Genomic DNA, 13987 nt, shown 5'->3' with positions numbered 1-13987 from the left:
AAGTGCTGGGGCGACAGCAACACCTGCGACAACCAGTGCGCCGTCAAGCCCCACGAGTGCGGACGCAACCGCTTCTGCGTCGTCCCCTGAGGCGACCCCAGACGTCACCACCTTGACTGAGCCAACAACGACTTCCTCGGCAACGGCCACCACACCTCCAGAGACAACAACAACAGCGGAAATGTCAACGAGTAGCACGGGCCAGCAGACATCTACAGAAACGTCGGAGGCAACTGTCTCTCACGCGGCGAGCACAACCGAGGGTACGACGGCCGGAGCAAGCACCAGCAGCGGTGTCGGAGAAACCACAAGTGTCGGCACCGTAGCTACTACGTCAGCAGAAACAGTGACGTCGCACGCTCCGGAAACCACCAGCGACCCATCGGCAGCTAGCACTACCGCGGTTTCGGCAGCCACTATTTCTGACAGGACGACGACTGCCCAGTCAGAGGCAGCGACGTCAGAAACCGCGCCGTCAACTGTGTCCGCCCGGACCTCTGCAGAGAGCACCGTCACAACCGACGAGGCGACGGTTGCCACTGCGCCGATGGGTACATCGCCGCAGTCCACCGCGATGATCTCAGAGACCAGCAGCGCCGCACAGAGCGAGCCAGCTACAAGTGCTGGGGCGACAGCAACACCTGCGACAACCAGTGCGCCGTCAAGCCCCACGAGTGCGGACGCAACCGCTTCTGCGTCGTCCCCTGAGGCGACCCCAGACGTCACCACCTTGACTGAGCCAACAACGACTTCCTCGGCAACGGCCACCACACCTCCAGAGACAACAACAACAGCGGAAATGTCAACGAGTAGCACGGGCCAGCAGACATCTACAGAAACGTCGGAGGCAACTGTCTCTCACGCGGCGAGCACAACCGAGGGTACGACGGCCGGAGCAAGCACCAGCAGCGGTGTCGGAGAAACCACAAGTGTCGGCACCGTAGCTACTACGTCAGCAGAAACAGTGACGTCGCACGCTCCGGAAACCACCAGCGACCCATCGGCAGCTAGCACTACCGCGGTTTCGGCAGCCACTATTTCTGACAGGACGACGACTGCCCAGTCAGAGGCAGCGACGTCAGAAACCGCGCCGTCAACTGTGTCCGCCCGGACCTCTGCAGAGAGCACCGTCACAACCGACGAGGCGACGGTTGCCACTGCGCCGATGGGTACATCGCCGCAGTCCACCGCGATGATCTCAGAGACCAGCAGCGCCGCACAGAGCGAGCCAGCTACAAGTGCTGGGGCGACAGCAACACCTGCGACAACCAGTGCGCCGTCAAGCCCCACGAGTGCGGACGCAACCGCTTCTGCGTCGTCCCCTGAGGCGACCCCAGACGTCACCACCTTGACTGAGCCAACAACGACTTCCTCGGCAACGGCCACCACACCTCCAGAGACAACAACAACAGCGGAAATGTCAACGAGTAGCACGGGCCAGCAGACATCTACAGAAACGTCGGAGGCAACTGTCTCTCACGCGGCGAGCACAACCGAGGGTACGACGGCCGGAGCAAGCACCAGCAGCGGTGTCGGAGAAACCACAAGTGTCGGCACCGTAGCTACTACGTCAGCAGAAACAGTGACGTCGCACGCTCCGGAAACCACCAGCGACCCATCGGCAGCTAGCACTACCGCGGTTTCGGCAGCCACTATTTCTGACAGGACGACGACTGCCCAGTCAGAGGCAGCGACGTCAGAAACCGCGCCGTCAACTGTGTCCGCCCGGACCTCTGCAGAGAGCACCGTCACAACCGACGAGGCGACGGTTGCCACTGCGCCGATGGGTACATCGCCGCAGTCCACCGCGATGATCTCAGAGACCAGCAGCGCCGCACAGAGCGAGCCAGCTACAAGTGCTGGGGCGACAGCAACACCTGCGACAACCAGTGCGCCGTCAAGCCCCACGAGTGCGGACGCAACCGCTTCTGCGTCGTCCCCTGAGGCGACCCCAGACGTCACCACCTTGACTGAGCCAACAACGACTTCCTCGGCAACGGCCACCACACCTCCAGAGACAACAACAACAGCGGAAATGTCAACGAGTAGCACGGGCCAGCAGACATCTACAGAAACGTCGGAGGCAACTGTCTCTCACGCGGCGAGCACAACCGAGGGTACGACGGCCGGAGCAAGCACCAGCAGCGGTGTCGGAGAAACCACAAGTGTCGGCACCGTAGCTACTACGTCAGCAGAAACAGTGACGTCGCACGCTCCGGAAACCACCAGCGACCCATCGGCAGCTAGCACTACCGCGGTTTCGGCAGCCACTATTTCTGACAGGACGACGACTGCCCAGTCAGAGGCAGCGACGTCAGAAACCGCGCCGTCAACTGTGTCCGCCCGGACCTCTGCAGAGAGCACCGTCACAACCGACGAGGCGACGGTTGCCACTGCGCCGATGGGTACATCGCCGCAGTCCACCGCGATGATCTCAGAGACCAGCAGCGCCGCACAGAGCGAGCCAGCTACAAGTGCTGGGGCGACAGCAACACCTGCGACAACCAGTGCGCCGTCAAGCCCCACGAGTGCGGACGCAACCGCTTCTGCGTCGTCCCCTGAGGCGACCCCAGACGTCACCACCTTGACTGAGCCAACAACGACTTCCTCGGCAACGGCCACCACACCTCCAGAGACAACAACAACAGCGGAAATGTCAACGAGTAGCACGGGCCAGCAGACATCTACAGAAACGTCGGCGGCAACTGTCTCTCACGCGGCGAGCACAACCGAGGGTACGACGGCCGGAGCAAGCACCAGCAGCGGTGTCGGAGAAACCACAAGTGTCGGCACCGTAGCTACTACGTCAGCAGAAACAGTGACGTCGCACGCTCCGGAAACCACCAGCGACCCATCGGCAGCTAGCACTACCGCGGTTTCGGCAGCCACTATTTCTGACAGGACGACGACTGCCCAGTCAGAGGCAGCGACGTCAGAAACCGCGCCGTCAACTGTGTCCGCCCGGACCTCTGCAGAGAGCACCGTCACAACCGACGAGGCGACGGTTGCCACTGCGCCGATGGGTACATCGCCGCAGTCCACCGCGATGATCTCAGAGACCAGCAGCGCCGCACAGAGCGAGCCAGCTACAAGTGCTGGGGCGACAGCAACACCTGCGACAACCAGTGCGCCGTCAAGCCCCACGAGTGCGGACGCAACCGCTTCTGCGTCGTCCCCTGAGGCGACCCCAGACGTCACCACCTTGACTGAGCCAACAACGACTTCCTCGGCAACGGCCACCACACCTCCAGAGACAACAACAACAGCGGAAATGTCAACGAGTAGCACGGGCCAGCAGACATCTACAGAAACGTCGGCGGCAACTGTCTCTCACGCGGCGAGCACAACCGAGGGTACGACGGCCGGAGCAAGCACCAGCAGCGGTGTCGGAGAAACCACAAGTGTCGGCACCGTAGCTACTACGTCAGCAGAAACAGTGACGTCGCACGCTCCGGAAACCACCAGCGACCCATCGGCAGCTAGCACTACCGCGGTTTCGGCAGCCACTATTTCTGACAGGACGACGACTGCCCAGTCAGAGGCAGCGACGTCAGAAACCGCGCCGTCAACTGTGTCCGCCCGGACCTCTGCAGAGAGCACCGTCACAACCGACGAGGCGACGGTTGCCACTGCGCCGATGGGTACATCGCCGCAGTCCACCGCGATGATCTCAGAGACCAGCAGCGCCGCACAGAGCGAGCCAGCTACAAGTGCTGGGGCGACAGCAACACCTGCGACAACCAGTGCGCCGTCAAGCCCCACGAGTGCGGACGCAACCGCTTCTGCGTCGTCCCCTGAGGCGACCCCAGACGTCACCACCTTGACTGAGCCAACAACGACTTCCTCGGCAACGGCCACCACACCTCCAGAGACAACAACAACAGCGGAAATGTCAACGAGTAGCACGGGCCAGCAGACATCTACAGAAACGTCGGAGGCAACTGTCTCTCACGCGGCGAGCACAACCGAGGGTACGACGGCCGGAGCAAGCACCAGCAGCGGTGTCGGAGAAACCACAAGTGTCGGCACCGTAGCTACTACGTCAGCAGAAACAGTGACGTCGCACGCTCCGGAAACCACCAGCGACCCATCGGCAGCTAGCACTACCGCGGTTTCGGCAGCCACTATTTCTGACAGGACGACGACTGCCCAGTCAGAGGCAGCGACGTCAGAAACCGCGCCGTCAACTGTGTCCGCCCGGACCTCTGCAGAGAGCACCGTCACAACCGACGAGGCGACGGTTGCCACTGCGCCGATGGGTACATCGCCGCAGTCCACCGCGATGATCTCAGAGACCAGCAGCGCCGCACAGAGCGAGCCAGCTACAAGTGCTGGGGCGACAGCAACACCTGCGACAACCAGTGCGCCGTCAAGCCCCACGAGTGCGGACGCAACCGCTTCTGCGTCGTCCCCTGAGGCGACCCCAGACGTCACCACCTTGACTGAGCCAACAACGACTTCCTCGGCAACGGCCACCACACCTCCAGAGACAACAACAACAGCGGAAATGTCAACGAGTAGCACGGGCCAGCAGACATCTACAGAAACGTCGGAGGCAACTGTCTCTCACGCGGCGAGCACAACCGAGGGTACGACGGCCGGAGCAAGCACCAGCAGCGGTGTCGGAGAAACCACAAGTGTCGGCACCGTAGCTACTACGTCAGCAGAAACAGTGACGTCGCACGCTCCGGAAACCACCAGCGACCCATCGGCAGCTAGCACTACCGCGGTTTCGGCAGCCACTATTTCTGACAGGACGACGACTGCCCAGTCAGAGGCAGCGACGTCAGAAACCGCGCCGTCAACTGTGTCCGCCCGGACCTCTGCAGAGAGCACCGTCACAACCGACGAGGCGACGGTTGCCACTGCGCCGATGGGTACATCGCCGCAGTCCACCGCGATGATCTCAGAGACCAGCAGCGCCGCACAGAGCGAGCCAGCTACAAGTGCTGGGGCGACAGCAACACCTGCGACAACCAGTGCGCCGTCAAGCCCCACGAGTCCGGACGCAACCGCTTCTGCGTCGTCCCCTGAGGCGACCCCAGACGTCACCACCTTGACTGAGCCAACAACGACTTCCTCGGCAACGGCCACCACACCTCCAGAGACAACAACAACAGCGGAAATGTCAACGAGTAGCACGGGCCAGCAGACATCTACAGAAACGTCGGAGGCAACTGTCTCTCACGCGGCGAGCACAACCGAGGGTACGACGGCCGGAGCAAGCACCAGCAGCGGTGTCGGAGAAACCACAAGTGTCGGCACCGTAGCTACTACGTCAGCAGAAACAGTGACGTCGCACGCTCCGGAAACCACCAGCGACCCATCGGCAGCTAGCACTACCGCGGTTTCGGCAGCCACTATTTCTGACAGGACGACGACTGCCCAGTCAGAGGCAGCGACGTCAGAAACCGCGCCGTCAACTGTGTCCGCCCGGACCTCTGCAGAGAGCACCGTCACAACCGACGAGGCGACGGTTGCCACTGCGCCGATGGGTACATCGCCGCAGTCCACCGCGATGATCTCAGAGACCAGCAGCGCCGCACAGAGCGAGCCAGCTACAAGTGCTGGGGCGACAGCAACACCTGCGACAACCAGTGCGCCGTCAAGCCCCACGAGTCCGGACGCAACCGCTTCTGCGTCGTCCCCTGAGGCGACCCCAGACGTCACCACCTTGACTGAGCCAACAACGACTTCCTCGGCAACGGCCACCACACCTCCAGAGACAACAACAACAGCGGAAATGTCAACGAGTAGCACGGGCCAGCAGACATCTACAGAAACGTCGGCGGCAACTGTCTCTCACGCGGCGAGCACAACCGAGGGTACGACGGCCGGAGCAAGCACCAGCAGCGGTGTCGGAGAAACCACAAGTGTCGGCACCGTAGCTACTACGTCAGCAGAAACAGTGACGTCGCACGCTCCGGAAACCACCAGCGACCCATCGGCAGCTAGCACTACCGCGGTTTCGGCAGCCACTATTTCTGACAGGACGACGACTGCCCAGTCAGAGGCAGCGACGTCAGAAACCGCGCCGTCAACTGTGTCCGCCCGGACCTCTGCAGAGAGCACCGTCACAACCGACGAGGCGACGGTTGCCACTGCGCCGATGGGTACATCGCCGCAGTCCACCGCGATGATCTCAGAGACCAGCAGCGCCGCACAGAGCGAGCCAGCTACAAGTGCTGGGGCGACAGCAACACCTGCGACAACCAGTGCGCCGTCAAGCCCCACGAGTCCGGACGCAACCGCTTCTGCGTCGTCCCCTGAGGCGACCCCAGACGTCACCACCTTGACTGAGCCAACAACGACTTCCTCGGCAACGGCCACCACACCTCCAGAGACAACAACAACAGCGGAAATGTCAACGAGTAGCACGGGCCAGCAGACATCTACAGAAACGTCGGAGGCAACTGTCTCTCACGCGGCGAGCACAACCGAGGGTACGACGGCCGGAGCAAGCACCAGCAGCGGTGTCGGAGAAACCACAAGTGTCGGCACCGTAGCTACTACGTCAGCAGAAACAGTGACGTCGCACGCTCCGGAAACCACCAGCGACCCATCGGCAGCTAGCACTACCGCGGTTTCGGCAGCCACTATTTCTGACAGGACGACGACTGCCCAGTCAGAGGCAGCGACGTCAGAAACCGCGCCGTCAACTGTGTCCGCCCGGACCTCTGCAGAGAGCACCGTCACAACCGACGAGGCGACGGTTGCCACTGCGGCGATGTACATCGGCGCAGTCCACCGCGATGATCTCAGAGACCAGCAGCGCCGCACAGAGCGAGCCAGCTACAAGTGCTGGGGCGACAGCAACACCTGCGACAACCAGTGCGCCGTCAAGCCCCACGAGTCGGACGCAACCGCTTCTGCGTCGTCCCCTGAGGCGACCCCAGACGTCACCACCTTGACTGAGCCAACAACGACTTCCTCGGCAACGGCCACCACACCTCCAGAGACAACAACAACAGCGGAAATGTCAACGAGTAGCACGGGCCAGCAGACATCTACAGAAACGTCGGAGGCAACTGTCTCTCACGCGGCGAGCACAACCGAGGGTACGACGGCCGGAGCAAGCACCAGCAGCGGTGTCGGAGAAACCACAAGTGTCGGCACCGTAGCTACTACGTCAGCAGAAACAGTGACGTCGCACGCTCCGGAAACCACCAGCGACCCATCGGCAGCTAGCACTACCGCGGTTTCGGCAGCCACTATTTCTGACAGGACGACGACTGCCCAGTCAGAGGCAGCGACGTCAGAAACCGCGCCGTCAACTGTGTCCGCCCGGACCTCTGCAGAGAGCACCGTCACAACCGACGAGGCGACGGTTGCCACTGCGCCGATGGGTACATCGCCGCAGTCCACCGCGATGATCTCAGAGACCAGCAGCGCCGCACAGAGCGAGCCAGCTACAAGTGCTGGGGCGACAGCAACACCTGCGACAACCAGTGCGCCGTCAAGCCCCACGAGTGCGGACGCAACCGCTTCTGCGTCGTCCCCTGAGGCGACCCCAGACGTCACCACCTTGACTGAGCCAACAACGACTTCCTCGGCAACGGCCACCACACCTCCAGAGACAACAACAACAGCGGAAATGTCAACGAGTAGCACGGGCCAGCAGACATCTACAGAAACGTCGGAGGCAACTGTCTCTCACGCGGCGAGCACAACCGAGGGTACGACGGCCGGAGCAAGCACCAGCAGCGGTGTCGGAGAAACCACAAGTGTCGGCACCGTAGCTACTACGTCAGCAGAAACAGTGACGTCGCACGCTCCGGAAACCACCAGCGACCCATCGGCAGCTAGCACTACCGCGGTTTCGGCAGCCACTATTTCTGACAGGACGACGACTGCCCAGTCAGAGGCAGCGACGTCAGAAACCGCGCCGTCAACTGTGTCCGCCCGGACCTCTGCAGAGAGCACCGTCACAACCGACGAGGCGACGGTTGCCACTGCGCCGATGGGTACATCGCCGCAGTCCACCGCGATGATCTCAGAGACCAGCAGCGCCGCACAGAGCGAGCCAGCTACAAGTGCTGGGGCGACAGCAACACCTGCGACAACCAGTGCGCCGTCAAGCCCCACGAGTGCGGACGCAACCGCTTCTGCGTCGTCCCCTGAGGCGACCCCAGACGTCACCACCTTGACTGAGCCAACAACGACTTCCTCGGCAACGGCCACCACACCTCCAGAGACAACAACAACAGCGGAAATGTCAACGAGTAGCACGGGCCAGCAGACATCTACAGAAACGTCGGAGGCAACTGTCTCTCACGCGGCGAGCACAACCGAGGGTACGACGGCCGGAGCAAGCACCAGCAGCGGTGTCGGAGAAACCACAAGTGTCGGCACCGTAGCTACTACGTCAGCAGAAACAGTGACGTCGCACGCTCCGGAAACCACCAGCGACCCATCGGCAGCTAGCACTACCGCGGTTTCGGCAGCCACTATTTCTGACAGGACGACGACTGCCCAGTCAGAGGCAGCGACGTCAGAAACCGCGCCGTCAACTGTGTCCGCCCGGACCTCTGCAGAGAGCACCGTCACAACCGACGAGGCGACGGTTGCCACTGCGCCGATGGGTACATCGCCGCAGTCCACCGCGATGATCTCAGAGACCAGCAGCGCCGCACAGAGCGAGCCAGCTACAAGTGCTGGGGCGACAGCAACACCTGCGACAACCAGTGCGCCGTCAAGCCCCACGAGTCCGGACGCAACCGCTTCTGCGTCGTCCCCTGAGGCGACCCCAGACGTCACCACCTTGACTGAGCCAACAACGACTTCCTCGGCAACGGCCACCACACCTCCAGAGACAACAACAACAGCGGAAATGTCAACGAGTAGCACGGGCCAGCAGACATCTACAGAAACGTCGGAGGCAACTGTCTCTCACGCGGCGAGCACAACCGAGGGTACGACGGCCGGAGCAAGCACCAGCAGCGGTGTCGGAGAAACCACAAGTGTCGGCACCGTAGCTACTACGTCAGCAGAAACAGTGACGTCGCACGCTCCGGAAACCACCAGCGACCCATCGGCAGCTAGCACTACCGCGGTTTCGGCAGCCACTATTTCTGACAGGACGACGACTGCCCAGTCAGAGGCAGCGACGTCAGAAACCGCGCCGTCAACTGTGTCCGCCCGGACCTCTGCAGAGAGCACCGTCACAACCGACGAGGCGACGGTTGCCACTGCGCCGATGGGTACATCGCCGCAGTCCACCGCGATGATCTCAGAGACCAGCAGCGCCGCACAGAGCGAGCCAGCTACAAGTGCTGGGGCGACAGCAACACCTGCGACAACCAGTGCGCCGTCAAGCCCCACGAGTGCGGACGCAACCGCTTCTGCGTCGTCCCCTGAGGCGACCCCAGACGTCACCACCTTGACTGAGCCAACAACGACTTCCTCGGCAACGGCCACCACACCTCCAGAGACAACAACAACAGCGGAAATGTCAACGAGTAGCACGGGCCAGCAGACATCTACAGAAACGTCGGAGGCAACTGTCTCTCACGCGGCGAGCACAACCGAGGGTACGACGGCCGGAGCAAGCACCAGCAGCGGTGTCGGAGAAACCACAAGTGTCGGCACCGTAGCTACTACGTCAGCAGAAACAGTGACGTCGCACGCTCCGGAAACCACCAGCGACCCATCGGCAGCTAGCACTACCGCGGTTTCGGCAGCCACTATTTCTGACAGGACGACGACTGCCCAGTCAGAGGCAGCGACGTCAGAAACCGCGCCGTCAACTGTGTCCGCCCGGACCTCTGCAGAGAGCACCGTCACAACCGACGAGGCGACGGTTGCCACTGCGCCGATGGGTACATCGCCGCAGTCCACCGCGATGATCTCAGAGACCAGCAGCGCCGCACAGAGCGAGCCAGCTACAAGTGCTGGGGCGACAGCAACACCTGCGACAACCAGTGCGCCGTCAAGCCCCACGAGTGCGGACGCAACCGCTTCTGCGTCGTCCCCTGAGGCGACCCCAGACGTCACCACCTTGACTGAGCCAACAACGACTTCCTCGGCAACGGCCACCACACCTCCAGAGACAACAACAACAGCGGAAATGTCAACGAGTAGCACGGGCCAGCAGACATCTACAGAAACGTCGGAGGCAACTGTCTCTCACGCGGCGAGCACAACCGAGGGTACGACGGCCGGAGCAAGCACCAGCAGCGGTGTCGGAGAAACCACAAGTGTCGGCACCGTAGCTACTACGTCAGCAGAAACAGTGACGTCGCACGCTCCGGAAACCACCAGCGACCCATCGGCAGCTAGCACTACCGCGGTTTCGGCAGCCACTATTTCTGACAGGACGACGACTGCCCAGTCAGAGGCAGCGACGTCAGAAACCGCGCCGTCAACTGTGTCCGCCCGGACCTCTGCAGAGAGCACCGTCACAACCGACGAAGCGACGGTTGCCACTGCGCCGATGGGTACATCGCCGCAGTCCACCGCGATGATCTCAGAGACCAGCAGCGCCGCACAGAGCGAGCCAGCTACAAGTGCTGGGGCGACAGCAACACCTGCGACAACCAGTGCGCCGTCAAGCCCCACGAGTGCGGACGCAACCGCTTCTGCGTCGTCCCCTGAGGCGACCCCAGACGTCACCACCTTGACTGAGCCAACAACGACTTCCTCGGCAACGGCCACCACACCTCCAGAGACAACAACAACAGCGGAAATGTCAACGAGTAGCACGGGCCAGCAGACATCTACAGAAACGTCGGCGGCAACTGTCTCTCACGCGGCGAGCACAACCGAGGGTACGACGGCCGGAGCAAGCACCAGCAGCGGTGTCGGAGAAACCACAAGTGTCGGCACCGTAGCTACTACGTCAGCAGAAACAGTGACGTCGCACGCTCCGGAAACCACCAGCGACCCATCGGCAGCTAGCACTACCGCGGTTTCGGCAGCCACTATTTCTGACAGGACGACGACTGCCCAGTCAGAGGCAGCGACGTCAGAAACCGCGCCGTCAACTGTGTCCGCCCGGACCTCTGCAGAGAGCACCGTCACAACCGACGAGGCGACGGTTGCCACTGCGCCGATGGGTACATCGCCGCAGTCCACCGCGATGATCTCAGAGACCAGCAGCGCCGCACAGAGCGAGCCAGCTACAAGTGCTGGGGCGACAGCAACACCTGCGACAACCAGTGCGCCGTCAAGCCCCACGAGTGCGGACGCAACCGCTTCTGCGTCGTCCCCTGAGGCGACCCCAGACGTCACCACCTTGACTGAGCCAACAACGACTTCCTCGGCAACGGCCACCACACCTCCAGAGACAACAACAACAGCGGAAATGTCAACGAGTAGCACGGGCCAGCAGACATCTACAGAAACGTCGGAGGCAACTGTCTCTCACGCGGCGAGCACAACCGAGGGTACGACGGCCGGAGCAAGCACCAGCAGCGGTGTCGGAGAAACCACAAGTGTCGGCACCGTAGCTACTACGTCAGCAGAAACAGTGACGTCGCACGCTCCGGAAACCACCAGCGACCCATCGGCAGCTAGCACTACCGCGGTTTCGGCAGCCACTATTTCTGACAGGACGACGACTGCCCAGTCAGAGGCAGCGACGTCAGAAACCGCGCCGTCAACTGTGTCCGCCCGGACCTCTGCAGAGAGCACCGTCACAACCGACGAGGCGACGGTTGCCACTGCGCCGATGGGTACATCGCCGCAGTCCACCGCGATGATCTCAGAGACCAGCAGCGCCGCACAGAGCGAGCCAGCTACAAGTGCTGGGGCGACAGCAACACCTGCGACAACCAGTGCGCCGTCAAGCCCCACGAGTGCGGACGCAACCGCTTCTGCGTCGTCCCCTGAGGCGACCCCAGACGTCACCACCTTGACTGAGCCAACAACGACTTCCTCGGCAACGGCCACCACACCTCCAGAGACAACAACAACAGCGGAAATGTCAACGAGTAGCACGGGCCAGCAGACATCTACAGAAACGTCGGAGGCAACTGTCTCTCACGCGGCGAGCACAACCGAGGGTACGACGGCCGGAGCAAGCACCAGCAGCGGTGTCGGAGAAACCACAAGTGTCGGCACCGTAGCTACTACGTCAGCAGAAACAGTGACGTCGCACGCTCCGGAAACCACCAGCGACCCATCGGCAGCTAGCACTACCGCGGTTTCGGCAGCCACTATTTCTGACAGGACGACGACTGCCCAGTCAGAGGCAGCGACGTCAGAAACCGCGCCGTCAACTGTGTCCGCCCGGACCTCTGCAGAGAGCACCGTCACAACCGACGAGGCGACGGTTGCCACTGCGCCGATGGGTACATCGCCGCAGTCCACCGCGATGATCTCAGAGACCAGCAGCGCCGCACAGAGCGAGCCAGCTACAAGTGCTGGGGCGACAGCAACACCTGCGACAACCAGTGCGCCGTCAAGCCCCACGAGTGCGGACGCAACCGCTTCTGCGTCGTCCCCTGAGGCGACCCCAGACGTCACCACCTTGACTGAGCCAACAACGACTTCCTCGGCAACGGCCACCACACCTCCAGAGACAACAACAACAGCGGAAATGTCAACGAGTAGCACGGGCCAGCAGACATCTACAGAAACGTCGGCGGCAACTGTCTCTCACGCGGCGAGCACAACCGAGGGTACGACGGCCGGAGCAAGCACCAGCAGCGGTGTCGGAGAAACCACAAGTGTCGGCACCGTAGCTACTACGTCAGCAGAAACAGTGACGTCGCACGCTCCGGAAACCACCAGCGACCCATCGGCAGCTAGCACTACCGCGGTTTCGGCAGCCACTATTTCTGACAGGACGACGACTGCCCAGTCAGAGGCAGCGACGTCAGAAACCGCGCCGTCAACTGTGTCCGCCCGGACCTCTGCAGAGAGCACCGTCACAACCGACGAGGCGACGGTTGCCACTGCGCCGATGGGTACATCGCCGCAGTCCACCGCGATGATCTCAGAGACCAGCAGCGCCGCACAGAGCGAGCCAGCTACAAGTGCTGGGGCGACAGCAACACCTGCGACAACCAGTGCGCCGTCAAGCCCCACGAGTGCGGACGCAACCGCTTCTGCGTCGTCCCCTGAGGCGACCCCAGACGTCACCACCTTGACTGAGCCAACAACGACTTCCTCGGCAACGGCCACCACACCTCCAGAGACAACAACAACAGCGGAAATGTCAACGAGTAGCACGGGCCAGCAGACATCTACAGAAACGTCGGAGGCAACTGTCTCTCACGCGGCGAGCACAACCGAGGGTACGACGGCCGGAGCAAGCACCAGCAGCGGTGTCGGAGAAACCACAAGTGTCGGCACCGTAGCTACTACGTCAGCAGAAACAGTGACGTCGCACGCTCCGGAAACCACCAGCGACCCATCGGCAGCTAGCACTACCGCGGTTTCGGCAGCCACTATTTCTGACAGGACGACGACTGCCCAGTCAGAGGCAGCGACGTCAGAAACCGCGCCGTCAACTGTGTCCGCCCGGACCTCTGCAGAGAGCACCGTCACAACCGACGAGGCGACGGTTGCCACTGCGCCGATGGGTACATCGCCGCAGTCCACCGCGATGATCTCAGAGACCAGCAGCGCCGCACAGAGCGAGCCAGCTACAAGTGCTGGGGCGACAGCAACACCTGCGACAACCAGTGCGCCGTCAAGCCCCACGAGTGCGGACGCAACCGCTTCTGCGTCGTCCCCTGAGGCGACCCCAGACGTCACCACCTTGACTGAGCCAACAACGACTTCCTCGGCAACGGCCACCACACCTCCAGAGACAACAACAACAGCGGAAATGTCAACGAGTAGCACGGGCCAGCAGACATCTACAGAAACGTCGGAGGCAACTGTCTCTCACGCGGCGAGCACAACCGAGGGTACGACGGCCGGAGCAAGCACCAGCAGCGGTGTCGGAGAAACCACAAGTGTCGGCACCGTAGCTACTACGTCAGCAGAAACAGTGACGTCGCACGCTCCGGAAACCACCAGCGACCCATCGGCAGCTAGC

At 62.3% G+C, this 13987-nt stretch overlaps 2 protein-coding genes across 2 annotated transcripts; both read left to right on the top strand.

The window, feature by feature from the left end:
* Nucleotides 1-808: 808 nt before the first annotated feature.
* Nucleotides 809-6364, top strand: LOC114912099 (integumentary mucin C.1-like; the record flags this gene model as incomplete). Its single annotated transcript, XM_029257175.1, has 3 exons — nt 809-847; nt 3281-3436; nt 6272-6364. Coding segments are annotated over 3 exons (288 nt in total), but the record flags the coding sequence as incomplete, so codon positions are not given.
* Nucleotides 6365-6727: 363 nt separating this feature from the next.
* Nucleotides 6728-11206, top strand: LOC114912098 (putative protein TPRXL; the record flags this gene model as incomplete). Its single annotated transcript, XM_029257174.1, has 3 exons — nt 6728-6768; nt 8638-8788; nt 11147-11206. Coding segments are annotated over exons 1-3 (252 nt in total), but the record flags the coding sequence as incomplete, so codon positions are not given.
* Nucleotides 11207-13987: the final 2781 nt, after the last annotated feature.

Source organism: Scleropages formosus, chromosome 13 (genome assembly GCF_900964775.1).
Source record: "Scleropages formosus chromosome 13, fSclFor1.1, whole genome shotgun sequence".
NCBI lineage: Eukaryota > Metazoa > Chordata > Actinopteri > Osteoglossiformes > Osteoglossidae > Scleropages > Scleropages formosus.
The sequence above is the reverse complement of the archived record's forward strand: the minus strand, read 5'-3'. Positions and strand labels throughout refer to the sequence as shown.